This window comes from Eubalaena glacialis, chromosome X (assembly GCF_028564815.1).
Source record: "Eubalaena glacialis isolate mEubGla1 chromosome X, mEubGla1.1.hap2.+ XY, whole genome shotgun sequence".
Classification (NCBI taxonomy): Eukaryota; Metazoa; Chordata; class Mammalia; order Artiodactyla; family Balaenidae; genus Eubalaena; species Eubalaena glacialis.
In genome coordinates, this window is record NC_083736.1 from 94449371 (window position 1) to 94462357 (window position 12987).

General features: G+C 37.4%; 1 protein-coding gene across 3 annotated transcripts in view; it reads right to left on the bottom strand.

Annotated features, from left to right (window-relative positions):
- Positions 1-1253: 1253 nt before the first annotated feature.
- Positions 1254-12987, bottom strand: part of ZMAT1 (zinc finger matrin-type 1) — a 148500-nt gene continuing 136766 nt past the window's right edge. For 2 of the 3 annotated variants that reach the window (XM_061178886.1, XM_061178887.1), the window contains 3 exons: positions 12595-12876; positions 3905-4004; positions 1254-2653 (listed from right to left, as the gene is read on the bottom strand). In XM_061178886.1, the coding sequence (XP_061034869.1) occupies positions 1336-2653; positions 3905-4004; positions 12595-12876 (1700 nt within the window). In that variant the 3' untranslated portion in view covers positions 1254-1335. Of the gene's footprint in view, positions 2654-3904; positions 4005-9662; positions 9689-12594; positions 12877-12987 lie in introns of those variants that run through there. The other variant, XM_061178888.1, reaches the window with a different exon arrangement.

The window sequence follows — 12987 nt, forward strand, 5'->3', positions numbered from 1 at the left end:
AGAAGCCTGCACACTGCAACAAAGAGTAGTCCCCGCTCGCCACAACTAGAGAAAGCCACACGCAGCAACGAAGACCCAATGCAGTCAAAAATAAATAATAAATAAATAAATTTTAAATAAATAAATAAAGGTAATGCCCCCTCCTCACAGTCCTCTCCCACTTATAAATTCTTCCTTCTTCAGTTTCAAGTATTTAGCTGGTCATATTTTTCTAACTTAAAACTGAGCTCAAGTCTGAATATCAGCTTCTCCTAAGCTAGATGTAAGATAAATGAAACTATTAAAACTTTATAGTGTGATCCCCCAAGAGGTGCAAACTGTTTAATTATTTCCCCTCTCACTCCCAAAGTAAGATAATATCCAGCTGGGAAATGATCATTTACATAAAACAATACGTAGAAATTAAAACACTTTAATATAATATAAACATTTCCAGAATATAGACTGATTTTTTATCAGTACTTTTTTAGAGCTCTTTAAAACCATATATCATCTAAGTTTACTATAGACTGTTTCATTTTCCACTTTCAGAACTAGAAAATACAAAAATACACTGCAAATTAGATTTAACAAACAAACAAAAAATTAGTCTAAATCGCTTCACACGTTTTCCTTGGAGAAAACCAAGAAACATAAACAAACACATAATAACAACAATAAAATACCACCAACACTAACAGAAACCCAAACAAGGGATGGATTCTGTAATGCCTGGTAATTCTCTCATTTAAAATAAATTATCTCCCACAGGTAAGTAATTCACTATCACAGCAATTTGAAGAACAGGAGCAGAGACAACCTCATTAAGGGAAATTACTTTATACACAGGAAACATGTAATTTTTCTTTCACTTTAATAAATGAGGAAAAATAACTTGAGGAAAAGGCATATTAAATACTCTTACTTAACTTGGCTTTTGTTAGCGGTTAAAGTAACTGTCCACTTAGGAAAATTCAATAACATGAATTTAACAAAACCAAACTCTTCAACTTATTTCTTCAATTCAACCTTAAGGGAACAAAACTGAAAAGTTCAAAATCCAAGAGAAGACTCATCCTAAAGCACTGACACTTTTGTCTTTTCTTCAACAGGCTTCCTTTTCTCTTATGTTCTTATTGTGTTCTTAGGTTCTTCTTAGGTTCTTCTTTCTCAGAGACTAGGTTTAGGCTTGTCTTTTCTTTCAATTCAATTTCAATTTTTACACACAAAAAACTAAGTTTTCCTGAACTGACACTGACTGTATTCACCTCTCCTTTTCTTCATTGGATGTTCCTGTCTTTGTCTAAATTCCCCTATTCTTAACCGATTTCTCGTTGGGTAAACAAAGCTAAAAGTTCAAAATCCAAGAATAGACTCATCCCAAAGCATTTCCTCTTCTGTCTTTTCTTCAACAGATTTCTTTTTCTCTTTCTTGTGCTTATGTTCTTCCTTCTTAGAGGGAACACCATGGCTTTTTTTCTTTTTTCGATGCTTAAGCTTTCCTGAACTGACTTTATCTCCCTCTCTTTTCCTTTCCTGGATGCTCTTGTCCTTGTCTAGATCTGTATCCCCATAACTCTTTTTCCTTTTATGCTTCGACTGCTCCTTCTCTGGCTTTTCTTCACCTTCCTCCAGGTGCCTTCTTCTCTTCTGATGTTTCCGCGTATGACTTGCTTCATGGTCACTGGTATTGTTTTCTGAGGAGAGGTGCTTGTAAACTTCAGATTCTACACTGTATGGGCCAGAATTGTTTTCCTGCTGACTAAGGCTCAGGGGTACTGGTTTTTCTGGGAAATAGTCTCTGGTGGGTTGACAGTAGGTCATAGAGTCTAATCTCTGTTTGCTGTCATGAGCTGGTAAGCAATGAGGTAACTGGTTTTCCGCTGCCTGTGAAATATTGGATGATCTTGGGTAATTCTGGAAAGTCTCAAATGGGAGTCTCTGCTCAAACATTCTATGTCTGGGTCTGGAATCAACCATTTCTCTGTATTTATGGGTTTCCACAGAGCTATCTCTTCCCTTTCTGAAACAAGTCTTTGGCTCTAGTCCTCTGGCTTTCTGCACTTTGATATAATCCTCAAGTTCATCTTGGAAAGAGTCATATGACCTCTCTGAATGAGCTGGTAACCAGTGATGTAATTGGCTTTCCACTGGTGAAGTACTGTATGGTCGTTGGGAGGTCTGAGAAGTCTCAAATGAAAATCTTCGCTCACACATTCTTGGTCTGGGTCCAGAATCAACTCCTCTGTACCCATGGGTTTCCACAGAGCTCTCACTTATCTTTCTGAAACAAGTCTTTGGATCTAGTCCTCTGGCTTTCTGCACTTTGATATAATCTTCCAGTTCATCTTGGAAAGAGTCATATGTGTTCTTTGAGTGAGCTGGTAAGCAATGAGGTAACTGGTTTTCCATTGTTCGTGAAATATTGCATGATCCTGGGTATGTCCAGGAAGTCTCACATGGGAGTCTTTGTTCAAACATTCTATGTCTGGATCTGGAATCAACCGCTTCTCTGTACCTGCAGGTTTCCAAAGAAGTCTCTTCCATCTTTCTGAAACAAGTCTTTGGTTCTGGTCCTCTGGCTTTCTGTACTTTGATGTAATCTGTACTTTCATCTTGGTAAGAGTCTGGCGGCTTCTTCGGATTCTTCACTAGATTGGTAACAATGGATTCTCTGCAAAGAAGACAGTAGAAAGTTCTTGTTACTAGATTATTTTATTTGGAATGTTTGCTTTGCTTTCAAAAATATTAGTTTGAAAAAACAAATACAACAGAGGCCCAAACAAAATTTTAAAACCTACCTCAATATAAAAGCTATAAATTGTGACTTTTTGTATGTCAAAGAGAAGCAGCAGGGATAGTCAGATATCTCCTAAGCACCTCACAATGTTTTACACATAAAAAAATTTTCAGGCCTGGGATGAAGGGAAAGATGGGTACAAAGAAGCAGACATATTTGACACTGCTGTAGTACTTAAAAATATAAGGCATGTTGGGATGTGTGGGAAAGGACCAATAATATTTAATGCCCTAAAGATGGTCTGATCTGAATGTCACATTGCTTTAAAAATTTTTGATTATTAGTTCCCTGTACAGATCTATAAATGTGACAGCTATTTATTCTGGAACCCTGAGATTTTAAAAAAGAGTCTAAATGAAGGTTAATTTGGTGAGTGAGACAACTTAGCTACTTAGTATTCAGACTCAATAATATAAATATTTTCCACTAAAATAATGTAACCGAAATAGTATACTTTGATTTTAAAAGCAACAAAAAAAAATATACAATAGTTAAGTGCCCCACTGCCCCACTACCTGACTTATCCGATCCCCAATTGTCCACTCAATCCTTTCCTCCTTAAAATAACAAAACAGATTGGAATAAATGTGTATTGAGCTCCTACTATGTGCCAGGTCAGGCACCTTGCACATATTTTTATATTTCATTATAACCACTTTATGTCAGAGCTGTCCAAAGTTACATACTTGGCAGAAAGATAGATCTGGTATTCCAATTCAGTTCTGTCTAACAACAAGACCTTCTTTCTTAACCACTATACCTCATTGGAAGGATGATGACTGGATCACTGAATCTCTGGAACTAGCCAACCTTCCAGGGATTACAGGGATTATTTGAATTTATATGGTTAGCCTGAGAATGATCCTTTAGCATCTTTCTAAAGAAGGACAATGCTGTCTGGTCAGGAGGGGTGCCAGTTAGCCAGCTCTGTCAGTTACTATCATGGCTAGAGAACTCCCTGGGGGATGGAACTAGCATACAATATGTTACAAATATCACCAACCATACCCAGGATCAACTCTTAGGGAAATAAATGCCTAGAAAGTTTGTAAAGTACATGCAAAGGTACTTGACAGAAGCCCTAGTCTTTGGTATCATAGGAGCATTTTGGCAAGAAATACTTACTTAATTTGATGTTCACTTCCTTGCATATGGGACCGGAACATTTCTAAAGATGTAAAGGTGATATTACAAATATGACAAACGTAGGTTTTCATACTAAATGCTGAAAAAACAGAGAGTTCAAGTTAAGAAGGTCAATAGGAATACACTTCGAATCACATAGCTGGACAGGAATTTACTAGAGATCATCTACTTGAACTTTCCCAATTTAAAGCTAAGGCCCAGAGAGGTCAAATGACTTGGTCAAAGTCACACAGCGTTAGTAAGAGAGATAGCCTCTCAGAGCCCATGTCTCTTAATTTAAAGTCCAAAATTTTTCACACTACACCACACTGCCTCTCTAGCCTTGGCCTCTTTCCTAAGAAACTGCTATCTGCCTGTTTATTGTTGCTACATGAAAGTACAACAGACACTTCAAATTTAGCATGCCCAATCAATCTTTGCCTCTTAATCCCTCAACCAACCTCTTTTTTGTTTGCCCCTAATTCTCTTTCTACCCAACTAAAACTTGAAACATCCCAAAATATTAAAAACAAATAAAAGCAAATTCTTACTCTCTTACCTGAAATCACTGTAGTGCATTAGTTTACCAAAAGTTACCACAGACAGATTTTAGAAAGGAGAGAGGTTCAGTGAGCCCCACTCTCAGTATAAATGCTGAAAGCAAAATTCTAAAACAAAACTGCTAGTTACCACTTCACAAGAGTCAAGAACTATAGAATAGATATACTAGCTACCTCTCTATTCTGATTCATAGGTAGAACGGGAAGCAGGTAACAGATTAAGTCTTATTTTCTTAATCTTATTATCCTTCCACTTTCTCTTTGGTCTGAAGAAGCAAATTAATAAATTTCATAAGCTAAATATAAAAACAATCCCACCCTAAGGAAGAGGCAATAAACTGATGGCTGCAGAGATTTTTAGGGTCAGGCAAGACCATCTTCTTTTAAATCAAACAGCAACTTAATCATTTAAAGGCCACTAAATTAATTATTACTAAGTGTATTGGCCTTGTCTAAGCAAAGATTATTCATAGAAACAGGAGATTATTGTCAAGGAGAAAGAAAGATTTTGACTTTGAAGAACATGAGGACTATGTTCACTATTGACATATACTCTATGGTGGGCCCAGGAGAGCTCAGCCAGTTATGTCAAAGTCTAAATAAATAATTCTTCAAAACTATCCTCTTTTCCTGTGCTCTGATTTTGTGCTTGCCAAGTCACTTCTGATTATAATTTGGTTTCCCATATTACTGATACAAAAAAGAGGATACCCTAGATGATAGATTTTTTTTTAAAAACCTGGGAACTGGAAATATATATTTCTCCTCCTACGATAAATCAATACCAGAATGACAGTGTATTAAACTACAACGTTTCTCAGCCTTCTCTGGTAAGAATCACCTGGAGTGTGAGTTTAAAATATAGATCCCCAGACCCCCTCCTCTGGAGAATATGATTCACTGGGACAGGGATGTTTATTTTAACAATACCCCAGCTAATTATTGTCAGAGAATGTGTGGAAAAAACCACAAAGGGAATACCTTTCCAGTTCCTTGGTTATTTATCTGCATCTTCCAATTTTGTTTTTGGTTTGAGGATCCCTGATTTGAGGCTGATCACCTCTGAAGACTCTGGACTTCCTGCAAAGCTGAGGACTAAATCCAGGACTCTACATGCTCATAACAACCCTTTTCAGGAAATTATTACTAACCTTACTTAACAGGTGGGAAAATTAAGGCTCAGATTCACTTGGCCAATACCATGTATTTTGAGGGCACCCAAGTTATGCAAGATAAGCAGGAATCCTGGTTTCCTCTAGACTAGTGGTTCTTAATGTTAGTTACACATTGGAAGCTTGTGGAGAACTCTAAAAATATTCATGTTACAGCTCCACATAAGATTAATTTAATCAGAATCTCTAGGGGTAGAACCAGGCTTTCTTACTTTTTGAAAGCACTCTAGATGATTTTTCTGTGCAGCCACTGTTGAGCACCACTGCCTAGATTATCGAGTCAATGATCTTCATTATGATTATAAACTCAGATTATATTTCAGAGGTTTTACATATTTGTTTAGTGCTTATAGAGTATATTGTATATAATGTTCTCCTCAGTTCCTCCTTGGTTTCTTCACAAATTAGACCAGAAGATTATAATATAGGCAATATAGTAGTTTAGAGGAGCTGCAGGTCACATATGAAAGATCCAGAGGCAGTTCTGGAACTATGGTCTGCTTTCTATTACCTTAGCCCTTGTCTTTTTCACACACTGATATTCTTTATCTTTTTCTAGGATATAGACATCTCAGAAAATAATATATAAAAATGGTGTAAACCCTTTCTGTGAAGATGTGAAGTCTATTTATTGGCCCCAAGATCAAAATTCCTGGTCTGATCCTACTGAAACCTGCCTCTACTATGTTCCTTACACTGTCCATTCTCCTATCTGAGTCTGCTCCTTGGGCCTGTCAAGTTTTGCTCCCCTCAGTCCTGCTAGGATTCCCTGTTTCTGACTTCACCCAGAAACTCAAGCTTCTTTGCAACCTGTAACTTTCAGAATCATCAATAACCTAACACTTGTGGAGCCCACTTTTCTCCTAATCACAGCCCTATCTCATAACTCCCTGGACCAAGGTCTTTGTTTTCAAAAGATAGATTGAGGAACTGCATATCTTTATAGTCTAACATTTTGGTTCTCAATCTTGGCTCTATATCATAATCTCTTGGGGAGTTAAAAAAGAGAAAACAAAACACTAATGTGTGGGTCCCAGGGATTCTAATTTAATTGATTTTAGGGATGGCCTGAGCATTGGAATTTCTAAAAGCTGCCTGCATGATTCTAGTATGTAGTCAAGAATGAGAACCATTGATCTAATATCTTAAATGGGGAAAATCAACTGAGAGCTACATGCAAGCAAAAATGCAACTTAATGTGGCATTTAGCTTATGAAGAAAAATAGAAAATGTCCAGTTTACATGTTTTTAAATTACGGCAGGAAAACAAAATATTTCAAGAAAACTAACATTTGTTGAGGACCTATTCTGTGATGGGTACTGTATACACTGCTTCATTTCATCCTCTTTCAATCCTGTGAAGTAGCCTTATTTTCATTTTATACCTGAGGAATCTGAGGTGCAACTGGGCAACTGACTTCAAACATTTCTCCAAATCTATGTTTATCCCACTACACAACACTGCCTTTCAATAAACAATTATCAAATATTGAGAAAAACCATATACTCATTCCCATATAAAGCACTGAGAAGGATATTGCAGAATAAAATACAATCCCTTGTCTCAAGGGGGCCAATTCAGTTAAGGGACTATAATTAATGCAACTGTCAATGAACAGTAATACCTATGAGAAATCAGAGGAAGGGGAGAATACCAAGAGCTAGAGAAATGAGGGAAGTTGTGATGGACTTTGGAGGAAAAGAAGGATTTGAATTGTAAGGAAAGCAGTTAGGGCATTCCAGAGGATGAAAACAATATCAGGTATGGAAGAGACAGAAATGAGCATGTTGTGCTGAATTCAAATAATCTGTTCAACCAACACTAAACACCTCTGTGGCACCAAGCATCATGCTAGATGCTAGAGGTACAAGATGAATAAAATGGGCAGGTTGCTCACAAATCCAAGTGAGAAACAGACACATGAACAGAGGATTTCAATCTCATTTGGTAAAAGGTAAGACAAGTATGCTTAAGAGGTATGGGAATTCAAGGAAGCAGAGGCACTTAGTACAATATGGGGGTCTGAAGAGGGCTACTGGAAGAGATGATGCCTTAGTTAAACTTGGAAAAATGAAAAATAGTTAACGGTTAAAAGAGTTGAGAAGAGTACTGTAGGCAGAGGAAATAGCATGAAAAAAACCCAGAAGTGTTTACAGGAACTAGTTAAAATTTGGAATTGTTGCAGAATAAAATATAAGGGGACGAGATGGGAGAGGCAAAAGTATATCACATCAAACAGACTTTTATATTATGCTAAGGAGCCTAGATTTTTATTCTGTGGGCTGGGAAACCTTGAAGTGGTTTAAGTAGTAAGTAACATGGTCAGCTGTGTGTTTTAGAGAAATCTCTCCTCTAACTGCAATATGGAGGGTAATTTTAAGAGGAGCAAGCCTGGAAGTAAGGAGACCACAGTTACATAAGGCAAGAGATGAGGAGGGCATAGGCTAGAAAGGTCACAGTAGGGGTAGAGAGAAGCAGGGATATTGGTGAAATATTTACCATTAAAACAGACAAAATTTAATGACTGAGTGAATGTGGGAGATAAGGGAGAAGGAGGAATCTAGAGAAGTCTAAAATACCTCTCAGCATAGTTTGGTGACTGAGTGGGTGGTGATCCTAACTGAAATTGGAACTTCATAAGGAAGTACTATTTTAGGAGGTGGGAGAATAAGCATTGGTGAGTTTGAATTTGGACACACAGAGTCTGATATATCTGTGAGATTTTCATGTAAAGGTGTCCAATAGGCAGTTAGATATGGGAATTTGAAAGGCAGAAGATAGATTAATTTTGGAGAAGTCAGGGGATGGGGGTTAGTTAAGACAATCAGAGTGGGTGAGATGTCCTGAGGATAATGTATGGGTGGGCATAGGAACACCAACATAATGATAAAAACCCTGGAGAGCGCCACTCTTTAAACTAGATGGTAGAGGAGGAGGGGGTCCATGAAAAATCAAGAAGTAAAGGACAGAGTTGTAAGGATGAACAGGAGAGAGTGATGTCAAAGGAGGAATGTTTAGTGAATGGAGTAAAGATGGCCATTGTATTTAGAAATTTAGAAGTCACAATAACCCTGTGAGGGACAGTTTCAGTGGAACGGTACAGTGGTGGTGTGGAGGGCTGGGGGAATGTGTGTCAACAAATAGTAATGAGTTGAGGAGTGAATATCAGTAAAGACAGTTAAGAGTATATTTGAAAACCAAAAACAACAACACAACAAAAAAAAAAACTTGGCAAAGAAGAGAAGGGGAAAGTGTAGTAGTTAAAGGGAAACTCAAGGTTAAGAGATTATTTGGTTAAGGCAAGATACTTGGTATCCACATTTGATGGCCACATTTTTCTTGATGAAATAAGGAATAAGCTTGCCTGAATGTTGTGAGGAGGGGGCGTGTTGAACAGTAGAAGAGAGTCCTGGAGAGTGGTGTAGGCTTAAAAATCACTGCTGAAAGGAAAGTGAAGGAAAAGGAAAAGTATTAAGCAGGACTAAAAGGCCACAGAGATTGGATACTAAGACTCTGTAGAGGTACCCAATCTCTAGCCTTATATAATTCTCCATAGCATCACTCAGTGTTCTGAATGTAAAAGTAGAACGAGTGGACTGTGGAATTGATCCTGGGTTGAAATCTTGCTACCAGGTAGTGAAAGAATAACAATGAGGTATAAGTAAAGCCTTCCAGAAGGTGGTTACAGCATTAAAGTGTGAGATGATGGTAGTGAAAATGCAATGGAAGGATAAAGGAAGGAGAAATAGTTCTAAGAAGACCTGATAAGACTGTGGACGGATAGGAGATAGGGAAATTTAGTCAGAGATGCCCTCAAAGATTCAAGTGTGGGTGACTAATAAATAGTGGTACTACTGGCAAAGAAAGAAAACTTGGTAAATTTAAGGTGGTTTTAGGGAAGATTATTAATTCAATTTTAGATATGTTGAGTTACAGGTGAAGGTGAGACATCTAAGTGCAATAATGGGGCTAGAAATTAGTAAAATAAACAAAACAAATACAGTAAATTAAAAATACATACATACTTTATTTCCATATCGTTATGGTAGCCATTCCTGTGCTAATAAGATCTGGACTGAATGAGGGACATGAAGAGAGCAGTAAGAATGATGAAGAAAAAGAGAAAGAGATTAGATATAGTAGAAACATATATAAACAATAGCAGATAGAAATGAAGGCAGAGACAGAAAGAAGGGAGAAAATGGGTGAATAGTGAATATAGTTAAAGTGGCACAGGTTAAGTTGTTTTTGTCTTACCGCTTGCTCACTTATAATATGGGCTTCTGCTGTAGCTGTTCTTTGCAATTCTCATTAGCTACTTTAAATTCTCCAGCTATTTTTTAATCCTCAAATGTTTACTGTTATCAAAATGAAATAGTCAAGGCAGGGTTGAAAATCTGTTCTTTGAGCTTCACCTTCAGAGGCTAGTGTAAAATGACTTCAATGACTGGATTAAATTATGCTGATGATCAGCACCCGCTTCCCCAGCCAGATGAAAATTTCACCAAAATCCTTCTCTCAATCTAATAACCTTGAAACTTCAGAGTGCTAAAATGACCCTCCTTTCAGAAGTGACCAAAGTGCACACATTTCTCATGGCTGACACACTTCTCAGTTCCAATTTACCTAATGCCACAAACTAGAAGCCACTTATTTCAGATTACCCTCAGCATAGCGATGGGAAAAATACCCTAACAAGTGGAAGTCTGTCATTTCTCCAAACATCTACGACTTTCAGAAGCCCTACTACTTCTATTTCTACACTTGCCTAAATCAACGTTCTTTAAAATCCTAGATAAAAATACAGATCTCTATGTAACTTTTGGGGATATGTTGAATCACATTAAGCAGAAAACTTAATAGTACAAACACAGGGTTAGCACTCAATAAATAAAGGTTAATAGTTCACTGATTCATATATTAAACTAATCTCTATTGAGGTAGGCCTACTTTGTGCCAGTTTCTATCTCTAGTACTGGAAATATAGATGAGTTAGATGAAGTCCCTTCCCTCAAAGACCTTACATTCTAGTGGGAGATAAAGACACAGGGAGAGATAATTAGATATGCAGGTTAAGGAAGCACAGAAGATAAGCCTTGAAGGAAGTGAAAAGGCTTGAAAGCAGTGAAATGAGTAGGAGTTGGTCAAGAGAAGAGGGACATGAAGATGTTCTAGGCAAAATGGCAGCATGAAGGGCACAGAGACAAGAAATGGGGTAATGGTTTCTGGAAACCATAAGCAGTTTTTAGATTCTGACCCACATAGATCATAGCAGGAAGTAGCAGGGAATAAGCCTGGAGAAGGAGATAGGGACAAGATGGTAGAGAGCTATGAAGCTTAGATTTTTATCCTTAGAAAATAGAGAAATAAGGACTTTTAAGCAGGGGAATGACATGAAAAGATGTACACTTTAGATGAAACACTCTAGTGGTTAAATTGAGGGTGGATCTGGGGAGACAAAACTGATGGCAAGGAGAGTAGTTAGAGGTTGTGGCAATATTCTAGAACAATGCTTCTCAAAATTTATTGTGAGTACAAATCACCTAGGGATCTTGTTAAAATGCAGATTCTGATTCAGTAGGTCTGCAGTGAGGCCTGAGATTCTTTTTTCTAACAAGCTCCCAAGTGATGTTTATAATGCTGGCCACAAACCACACTTTGAGTAGCAAAACTCTAGAAAAGATGTTGAGGGCCTGAACTAGTGTGGGAAAAGCATGGCTGGAGAAAAGGTAACAGTAAGATTCAGGAGGTAAAACAGTCATGGCTTGGTGCCTCATTAGATATAGGAAGTGAAGTAGATGGTGCTGTGGGATTTACAATTAACTACAGGTTTCTACTTTGAATGACTGAGTGGATTTGAAATGGCTATGAGGTATACAGGTGAAGAGGTAGCTGCTCTTTGAATATATGAATCTAAAGCTTTGCAGAAAGGTCATAAGCATACAGATGAGAGATGAAATCAGAGGAACGGATTAGATCATGTTATAGATTAAGGTCAAGAATGGAACCATGGGAACGCCTACATTTAGACAATGAATTTAAAAAAGAGCCCCCAAAGAAAACCGAAAAGAAATAGAAACACGGGAAAAGAACAATAGCATAAGGAGTTACTAATGACAAAGAATAGAGCTTCAAGGAGGGAATAATGAACATTTTCACATTAAGCAGAAAGGTCTAGTAAGGAAAGAATTGCAAAATAATGGTTGAGTAGAGGAAAAGAAGTGGGTGGAGAAGAGAATATGAAAAGGGAATAAAATATACTAGTAGTGAGAAGGTGCCTGTGGGGGAAAAATGAAAAAACACATGGTTAGAAGAGCAAGTGGATCACTCCAGTCAGGATCAGAATCTTTATTGTGCCTGAATTCTTGCCACTCTTTCTCAGCTCCTTTGTTCATCCTCTCTCCTTCCCACTGCTATCAATCTAAATCATATACTTCCTCTATAAAGATTTTCTGAACCATGATGTTTGGCTCCTCTGGTTACCAAAAATATGTACACAAAAATCCATGTCTGCAGCCTCTTGCAATGAAGTATTATTAACCCAAGTAGTTATACACTTGCCCCTTCAGGGAAAATAGTATATCTTCATTTGTATTCCCAAGAATGACTAGCCTAGCACCTAAGAGACACTTAAGTCATACTTAGTGACCGAACGATATAACTACGTGATACTAATTTAAAATACTTCCTTACGTACCTATGATATAACATGAAACCGTGGTAATACCTGTATTTTATTAGTAAGAGTCATCTAAACCTTTCTGGGTCTCATTTTCTAGAAAACCAACAGACAGACCTACATGGACTCAAAAGTCCTTACTTATCGAAAATTCTATGATCCCATGAGTATTATCAACTTCGTATTAAGTAAAAGCAAAATAGTATATACATAAGCCAGTATGTTTTATAAAATATAAACATCCTAAGAAAGAGATTTGGGATATTTTTACTGTTTACCGTTTGCATCTGATTTTGCTGGAAGAGGTTTCTCTCTTATCTTGGCTACAAACTTCTTCCTAGCTTCATTTCTTTTGTGTTTTTTCCCAACATAATGTTGTTGGGCCATTAATGGACTATTAAAGGAAGCAGGACAGAGCTTGCAATACTTGTTTGGATTATTCAAATCCAAAGCACTGCTGGAAGAGGAAGGCATAGTCTCGTCTTTAATCCCAGCTGGAGGAGGCTTGACAACAAGGGGCTTCAGAAAAGTTGACTCTGCAGAAGTAGTAATAGGCACACCTGGTGAAATAGTCATAATGAAAAGTGATCAACATGTGTCCAGCTATTAGAGTTGCATTCATTATAAAGTATTAGGGAAAGTTAGAGTTCTTTAAAAACCTACTGTCTCTG